General features: G+C 29.1%; 1 protein-coding gene across 1 annotated transcript; it reads right to left on the reverse strand.

Annotated features, from left to right (window-relative positions):
• Positions 1 to 9093: 9093 nt before the first annotated feature.
• On the reverse strand, positions 9094 to 9618 carry LOC139855754 (auxin-responsive protein SAUR72-like). Its single transcript, XM_071845004.1, has one exon. The coding sequence runs from the start codon at positions 9594 to 9596 to the stop codon at positions 9270 to 9272; it is 327 nt and encodes a 108-aa protein (XP_071701105.1). The 5' UTR covers positions 9597 to 9618; the 3' UTR covers positions 9094 to 9269.
• Between the last annotated feature and the right edge of the window lie 619 nt (positions 9619 to 10237).

Below are 10237 nucleotides of genomic sequence, written 5' to 3' on the forward strand. Positions count from 1 at the left end.
CAGAAGAACAACTTTTAAATCAAAGTTTATCATAGTTTTTAATTAACTAACCCAAAACAGCCCGCGGTGTTACTACGACGGCGTATATCCGGTTTTACGGTGTTTTTCGTGTTTTCAGGTTTTAAATCATTAAGTTAGCATATTATATAGATATAGAACATTTGTCTAGTTGATTTTAAAAGTCAAGTTAGAAGGATTAACTTTTGTTTGCGAACAAGTTTAGAATTAACTAAACTATGTTCTAGTGATTACAAGTTTAAACCATCGAATAAGGTAGTTTTATATATATGAATCGAATGATGTTATGAATATTATTACTACCTCAGGTTTTGTGGATAAACCTACTGGAAATGAGAAAAATAGATCTAGCTTCAAAGGATCCTTGGATGGCTTGAGAGTTCTTGAAGCAAAATCATGACACAAAAACAAGTTCAAGTAAAATTTCCACTCGAAATAAGATTGTTATAGTTATAGAAATTGAATCAAAGTTTGAATATGAGTATTACCTTATATTAGAAAGATATCTTACTGTAAATAAGAAAGATTTCTTGAGTTTGGATGATCCCTCAAAGTGGATTTTCAAGATTGGAAGTAAGCTAGCAAACTTGGAAGTGTTGTTGGTGTGTTCATGAGTAGTTGTTTTATAACTTAGTTTATGTATGGATTTATGAACTAGATTGAGCTAGATTTTGTTGAAGATGATGAAGAACACTTAGAACAAAGGAAGAACACTTGAGAGAGAGTAGTTTGATTCAAGAAAATTGCAAAGTGAATGTGTTTGTGAGTACCAACATTCACGTGAACTAAGGCTCTCCATATAGGCTCCATTAGTTTGTAATTTTATGAGATATTTCATGCTAGATGTTAAATGATGGTTCCCACATGGTTAGGTAGCTCACATGGGCTGCTAAGAGCGGATCATTGGAGTGTATATACCAATAGTAAATACATTTAGGAGTTGTGTATTGTACGAGTACAAATACGAGTGAATACGAGTAGAATTGTTGATGAAAATGAACGAGGATGTAATTGTAAGAATTTTTGTTAAGTAGAAGTACTTTGATAAGTGTCTTGAAGTCTTTCAAAAGTGTAAGAATACATATTAAAACACTACATGTATATACATTTTAAATGAGTCGTTAAGTCATCGTTAGTCGTTACATGTAAGTGTTGTTTTGAAACCTTTAAGTTAACGATCATGTTAAATGTTGTTAACCCATTGTTTATTATATCTAATGAGATGTTAAATTATTACATTATCATGATATCATGATGTATTAATATATCTTAATATGATATATATACATTAAATGTCGTTACAACAATAATCGTTACATATATGTCTCGTTTCGAAATCCTTAAATTAGTTGTCTTGTTTTTACATATGTAGTTCATTGTTAATATACTTAATGATATGTTTACTTATCATAATACCATGTTAACTATATATATATATATATATATATATATATATATATATATATATATATATATATATATGTATATATATGTATATATATATGTATATATATATATATATATATGTATATATATATATATATATGGATATATATATATATATATATATATATATATATATATATATATATATATATATATATATATATATATATATCCATATATATGACATCATATAGTTTTTACAAGTTTTAACGTTCGTGAATCACCGGTCAACTTGGGTGGTCAATTGTCTATATAAAACCTATTTCAATTAATCAAGTCTTAACAAGTTTGATTGCTTAACATGTTGAAAACACTTAATCATATAAATATCAATTTCATTTAATATATATAAACATGGAAAAGTTTGGGTCACTACATTTGTAACCTTCGCACCATATTCTCCAAAGCCACTACCCGAGCGCGAAGCTCGTTGACTTCTTCTATTACACCGGGGTGATTGTCAGTTCAGACGAGCGGATAAATAAGATCTAGAATTTGGTATAGTATATAATCATGACGAGAAACTCTTGAAATGAGAGATAAAATGGTGTTTCGGACAGGTTCGCCGGTAAGTGGTTTAGGTTCTTCGCCAAGAGGGCAATGTGGTGGATGGAAATGATCGCCTTCTTCTTGTCTCCAATGATTAAGGAGGCTACGAACCCATCCCCAATTCATCCAGAATAGATGATGGCTGATTGGTTGATCCATTCTAGTCACACTGCTTTCGGAGTTTGAGTGGGATTCCATTTCGAAATCCGATGAGCTTGAACTAGTGACGAGTTCCATTTCGTACGATTGAATAAAAGATTTTTCGATATGAAATGATTTCTGGCTATCGGATGGTATTCTAATTACATAGAATATCAATATATATAGACCAAAAGATTTCGTAGATAACGGAGGAATTTACGGAATATGTCAGACAAAGTTTACAGTAACAGATACGCTAAGATATGAATTAGCAGATACGCTAAGATATGAATTTTGTCTATACATTATCTATGCAATGAATGCAGTAAGACGCGTTTAGACTTAAGATGATAAGCATGGTTTCCGACAAGATATGATAAGCAAAACTTTTTGACATGCAACTAAGGTCGAAGTCCAGAATCACTAATGCATCCTAACGACTATCACTTAGACACACTAATGCAGACCTGGTTCGCTAAGACCACCGCTCTGATACCACATGAAGCGACCCATCCCAATCCATAAGGATGAATACAATAACATATGGGTACATTGCGAGGTATTTGACCTCTATATGATACATTTTACAAACATTGCATTCGTTTTTAAAAGACAACTTTTATTACATCGAAAGATGACAGGCATGCATACCATTTCATAATATCCAATCTATAAATGACCTAATCTGTCATTTACTTAACAATAATCTTTATCGAACTCAACAACTTGAATGCAACATCTTTTGAAATATGCCATGAAAGACACCAAGTAATATCTTTAAAATGAGCAAATGCACAGCGGAAGATTTCTTTCAAACCTGAGAATAAACATGCTTTCAAGTGTCAACCAAAAGGTTGGTGAGTTCATTAGTTTATCGTAATCAATCATTTCAATAATTTTAATAGACCACAAGATTTTATTTGTTCAATAATCATACACTCGCAAGTGTTTAAAATTCATTCATATGGATTGAACACCTGGTAACCGATATTAACAAAATGCATCTAGAATATCCCCAAACATATAAACATCGAAGTACTAAAGCAGTTCAAATTCTTTGACTGGGGTGTGTCAACGCCCATAGATCTATCTTTAGGATTCGCGTCAATTGGTGACAATTATAATAAACACCAATTCTTAGGCTACCACGTTCAACAAGGGCGATATCCGGTATAACAATTCAACCATAGAATGTAGTCTCGATTATTTGTGTCTATTTCGTCAAACATTTATAAAAGTGCATGTATTCTCAGTCCCAAAAATATATATTGGAAAAGCATTTAAAAAGGGAGCAAATGAAACTCACAATACTTTATTTCATAGTAAAAATACATATAACGTCATTGAACAAGTGCAAGGTTGGCCTCGGATTCACGAACCTATATTAATTATATATATTCATATGTTGGTCAATATTTGTCTAACAATTTAGGTCAATTCATAATGTACCACAATCCTAATGCTCGAGACTAATATGCAAAAGTCAACAAAAGTCAACTTAACCAAAATGACTTCTAAAATCTATACATGTTTATAATATAATTTAAATATAGTCGTTATATGTATTTACATATATTTATCAGATTTTATTAGAGTAATTAATACATGTCATTTATTAATAAAATTTATATTAAAATTTATATATGATAAAAATATATTTTTATATATCTCAAGTAATAAAATTTATTAAGTTCACTTAATATCACAAAAAATATAGTGGTATGTATTATTAATGTAATTATATAACGTGTGGTAAAAATGTCTTTGTATCACTTATTTATTCGATAAAATAATATTGATAATAATAATAATGAGTAAAATTTGTATTATTTTGTAATAATAATAATAATTATTATTATTCTACTAATAATAACAATAACAATATTTATATTTACTAATGATGATATTAATTATATAAAATGATTATTCTAATCATGATAATTTTAATAATAACGATACTTTTTATTATTAACTGTAATAATAATAATATTTTATAAAAATAATAATTCTATTCAAAATGATAATTTTTAATAATGATAATAATAATAATAATAATGATATTTAATAATAAGAATGATATTCCTATTAAAATCATAAAAAATGATAGTTTTAATATTAATGATTCTTTTAATAAAAATAATAACGATAAAAATAATAAAATGATAGTTTTTATAAAAATATTAATTATAATAATAATAATAATAATAATAATAATAATAATAATAATAATAATAATAATAATAATAATAATAATTATTAGATAATAATAATAATGACGATAATAACGATGATAACGATAACGATAACGATAACGACGATAGTAATAATAATAATCATTTTAACAATAATACATAAAATTATAGATAATTCAATTGACTATATCTTTTAATCCGTTCATCGAAACCATTCGAGTTCTAAATGAAAAGTTCTTAATTTTTTGCTAGCTTTCCAATGACATGCATATCATATACCTTATCTCAGTAGCATGTGTATCTAATTCAGGATTCAACATAACCTATCTAATGACAATATCAAACGTACAAGTCATGCATAATCCTATATACTCGAGCACTAGTCGGGGATACACTATTTATATATAAAAGTTAAGCTATGAGTGCTCACGTATCAATATTGAGATTCAATATTGCAGGAAAGTACGTAGACGCAACGAAAATGATAAACGTTAGGTTGACCTCACGAGCAATACCCTCGAACAATACCCATAACCTCCATAGCTATAACCCATAATTTCCTTAGCTCTATCCCGTTTGAAAACTTATTTTGAAATCGCCTGAACATAACTCCGTCGTAGTTTTTTATGTATACTAATAATATCTTGAAATAATACTGAGTAAATATATATATGTAAATCGATTGAGAGAGTTTAGAGAAATATATTTTCAAGTTTCTATGAAATAATGAAACCTATTGAATTCTATTTATAATAGATTTTTGAATTATTAAAGTATGAATTATTAAAGCGAATTATTAAAGTATGAATTATTAAAGTGAATTATTAAAGTATGAATTATTAAAGTGAATTATTAAAGTTAAAGTAAAGTAAAAGTAAAGTAAAAGGTAAAGTTAAAGTTTAGTAAAAGTATAAAACTATGTACGTATAATACGCGTATAAATATATATAATATTAATTTAAATCGTTATATATATTTAATAAAATAATACATAAATATCGTTATCTTTATCATATTGGCTAAGAAATGAGTTGTCAAAAGTGGTTCTAGATATTTATAAAAGTTATATACGTTTTAATAATAAAGTTCTTTTTAAACTGGAAACGTTTTTGTACGTTTGGAACTAAATCAAATAAATATGATTTTGTTTTTCAAAACTAAATATATTTAAGAATCATTTTGTTAAAAGGTTAAAATAATGGAACTCGTTATATCATAAAACGTTTTAGAAAAATAGAATTATATATATTCATAATAGGTTTCAAGTTTTTAAATTACAGTCTGTTGGTGAAGCATGGGATAAAGTCCAAAGGTTAAATACACGTATGAAATCATCTTAATGAAAAATATCGAGTTACTTAACTTGTCGATATCCAACCTCTAAGTTATTTACACTCCACGTTCTTACTTTCACATTAAATAAAATGAAAGTTAACATAGTTATCTTATCAAGGTCACGAGGAAAATATTATAAAACATGAATTGGAAATTAATCAGGAATTTTCACTAACCCTTGTCTAGTTCCCGTTAATTGACACATTTGTTCTTACTAATTAATCACTTTACCATTTTCCGAATGTTGTCAAAAAGAATAGATTTCTTAAATCACAGTGGACCTCATAACATAGACTCGTAATCATATCACAATGTATCTGATAATTCAATCATTTAATATTATCTTTTAATTCCGTCGATAAATATATTAAACATATATTGAAACAAATACGTTTATGTAAAGTATTATACATCTAAAACTTTGTTAACGTTTTCAATTATTATAACTATATTATATATATATATATATATATATATATATATATATATATATATATATATATATATATATATATATATATATATCTATATACACATAAATGTTCGTGAATCGTCATGCACAGTCAAAGGGTAATTGATTACATGAACACAATTCAAAGTTTTTGAGATTTCAACATTACAGACCTTGCTTATCGTGTCGGAAACAGTACATTATTTAAAGATAAAGTTTAAATTTCATCGGAAATTTCCGGGTTGTCACACAGTTACCCCCGGTCCCATTTAGGGGGTGTGACAGTGATGTCTCTAAAAATGACTCGCTCTTTGTTGGCCACATTGCGTTTGGGGAAAGCGGTGAGTGCGATTACTTTGACGTCCACTCTTTGTTGGCCACTTGTAAGGATGTGGGAAGTGTTACCAATTGAGACCACACTTTTCGTTAACCTCATTCGGGTGTACATGGTGGTGCCATCCGGGAGGCGCCTTTGTTGGCCGTGTACACGGGTTGTTGGTGCTATTCATTTGATGGTTAGCACGTTCGGGAATGGTTAACCATTTTTGCCTTGTATGATGTTCGTTTGGTAGTGTAGCGTGTTACATTTTTGTTTTATGTAATTTAACATGCTAGCTTGTACTTGGTTGTGTATGTTTGCTTTATTGATGCTATCTTGTATGCAGTTATGTGTAAGTTGCGCAAGTAAGTAATTTATATATATATACATATAAGTATTGCACTCACTAAGCATTGTAGCTTACTCCTTTCGTGGTTTACCTTTTTAGATTGTGGTACTTCGAAGAACAAAGGTAAGAGTTTGTCCTAGCTTGCTTGCAGCGGATTTTGGAAGACACTTTTGGTAATGATCCCGACGGTCATGCTCATTAAAGGGATGTTTTGATTAAACCTTAAGGTTCTTGTGTGTCCGGTGTTGTAAACATTTAACATGATGTATTGTCTAAACTTGTTCTAGTATTTGAACAATGGTTGTAAACCAAATGTGGTTGTGATGGTAATGAGGAAAAAAAAAAAAAAAAAAAAAAAAAAAAAAAAAAAAGGTGTCATATTTTGACAAGTTAATTATTAATTTATTAATTTGGTTCATGACTCCAATCACTTAAATTCTTAACTTCACCCTTGTCTTGACGATTCTAGCTTACAGCTTTTGGGATCATGATAAATCATTATTTTAAAATTTTTATGTATACAATAATCTTTAAATTGTATAAGGCATCATTAAATTTAACTACAGAACCTCATATATTTTTTGAATATATGATTTTTCCTTTATATTGTATAAGACGCCACTAAATTTAACTACTCAGATAACATATATTTTTTAAATTTTATAGTTTTTAAAGTTAAACAACTACTAACGTATTATTCAAATATAATTAGTTATGAAAAAAATTTGGGATCTCATTGAATTCTGATCCTGTTGTTGGGTTTTGTGATTTTGAAGCATCAAGTGTATTTCAGCACGGTCTAGTTATACATGTACTACGTACATGTTATTGTATTTAATTAATATAATCGGTTTATGTGATGGTGATGAAATGCGTAGTATTGATTCTATCTTCTCCACAAAGGCACGAAATATCGAAGAGGAAATGTTGATGTGGAAGTCTAGTTGGTGATGAAGTGTTTGATAATACGGGGCAATAGCGTTGCTAATTGCTAAATCATAAAATGTCAAACGATTAAAGAGTTAAAAAAATAAAATAATACATCATATTCTTTTTATTTGTTTATTAACCTCCATGTACGTTGTGTTGATTTTAGTGCGCAAAGCTGTTGATGATACGGCATGTTTTGTAACGGTGGAATCCGTGTCATCGGATTTTGAAGAGCAGATTACGCTACCTTAAAATAATACAGTACTTAAATTAAGGGTGATGATATATACACAACCATTTACATATACACAATCAAAAGCATATTTGGTTGTGTATAAGTAAAAATCGGTCGTGTATTATATTAATCCCCTTAAATTAACCTATCCTTTTAATTGAAAATTTCATCAATTAAATAAATGATATATGTAACGACCAGTATAAAACAAGGATTATTTTCTCCAAATGGTAAGATAAGAATATGTAACTAGTATGAAACAAGGATTATTTTCGATTAAGAAGTACTCCGTATTATTTATATCAACAAGGTTTCTACCAGTTCCACGATTCCTTCCGTACTATCGCATTATCATACTCGTACTTTTAATAATGAAAATCCACTTGCGCTACACAATTTTCGTTATGAAATTAATTTAAAAACTGTAATCGAGCTTTTTTAATTTTGAGTGTAAATTAAAGGAAACAAAAATATTTGAAAAGTGATTCATACATCAGCAATCATATAATTTAAAAACTGTAATCGAGCTTTTTTAATTTGAGTGTAATTTAAAGGAAACAAAAATATTTGAAAAGTGATTCATACATCAGCAATCATATTTTATAATGTATGTTGTACATGTACATTACGGAGTAGTACTGTAAAGAATATTTGATAATAAAAAATTAATTAATACGAGTATATGATTCACGACTCAAAAATATCACCGTCTCGGTTAATAATGTACGTTATTTGCTATTCTCAAGAGCCAATTACCAACGAACCACTTTTATTTTTTACGTAGTAGTATTATTTTTTTAATTTCCACATAATCCGATAATTAGTGCTCCTTGAATGCGCAATATCATCGTTATCATTATCATTATCATTATCATTACAAAAAGTAAAAATAAAAAATAAGCAGTTATGATCGCCAGATTTAACAAGTAAATCACGAAACTAAAAATGTAAGGTACGAGTAATATGATCGCGATTTACGAAAGTAACTTCTAACAAGTAACAACTACAGAAAATTATATTGAAGCTGTACATATACGTAACGTACATGAGCAAATTAACATATCGACATAAGATCCATAAAAACAAAGTTAAATTAATACTTTTAACCATGTATGAAAATTAGTTGCAATACAAAAACTAAAGTAGTGTATATACACATACAGGCGGAAAAAACTAGAAACCGATCCGATTTGATCCGATTTAACCTCAATCTAACAAACTGATTAATTAACAAGTCATTAGAAAAACCTAAAATAAGAAAACGTAACGACTCATGCGCTATCATCGCATCAAATCGGCAAACATTACCGGCTCGTAACAGCTTCTAGAAAACGTTCAAAAGCGTACACGTGGCACGGAATACGAAGAACGCCTTGTTGTTCGTAACCGTACTCTTGAGCAGATTGATTGAGCAAATTGAGGAAGATCGGATGCTTTAATAAGTCCGCACTTACGACGAATCGTTGCATCTCATCTCCGACGTAGATCGGTAGGTGTCCGACAGGTACTGTGCCGGAACGGCGACGTTCTGCTGTTGTACGAAAGGATTGGAGTTGGCGTGATTCTGATCGGAGTAGAGAGTATGGAGATGAGTCGGCGACGCGTGAAAGACGGCGAATTAACTTCTTCATTTTTGTTTGTTTATTGTGTGTACAAAGAGCGTGTGTGATACTGAGGATGGGGGAATGTGAGTGCGCATATATACAGGGGATGAGAAAATTTCGGGTACAATTAGAGGTACCTGCCAGTACAATTGTCACTATATTTATTTTATTTCAAATAATTTAAATTAATTAAATGATAAATAATTTATTTTATTTATTTGTTACTGTAAAAAGTTACTGCTTAATTTCCTACTTTTGTAAAGTTTGATTGATTGATTGATTTGTAAGCCAACTACGGAGTATTACAAGAAAATGTTTACAATCTCCAATGAATATTATTCATAACGATATTAACCAAGCTCTTTAAATAATGTACAAATAGTTGCCGTAACTTGGAATAAAGAGAAGGATATTTTTCCCGTGGGTGAATTTTTTTTTTTCCTCGACTCGTGGTTAGAAAATCGATTTATCTTCTATTCTAGGGTAGAGAAAGGATTGTCTACATCTCACTTCTCCCATATCTCGCATATACGGGATCGAGTATTGTTGTTGTGTAAATAGTTGCGGTACAAATATGAAGATTTACAAGAATAGTATGAATAAATAATTGTTCTATTCTAGGAAATAAAAATTGAAAAGATAACCAGAGAAAATGCATACCTCAATAA

This window comes from Rutidosis leptorrhynchoides, chromosome 6, assembly GCF_046630445.1.
Source record: "Rutidosis leptorrhynchoides isolate AG116_Rl617_1_P2 chromosome 6, CSIRO_AGI_Rlap_v1, whole genome shotgun sequence".
NCBI classification, from domain to species: Eukaryota; Viridiplantae; Streptophyta; class Magnoliopsida; order Asterales; family Asteraceae; genus Rutidosis; species Rutidosis leptorrhynchoides.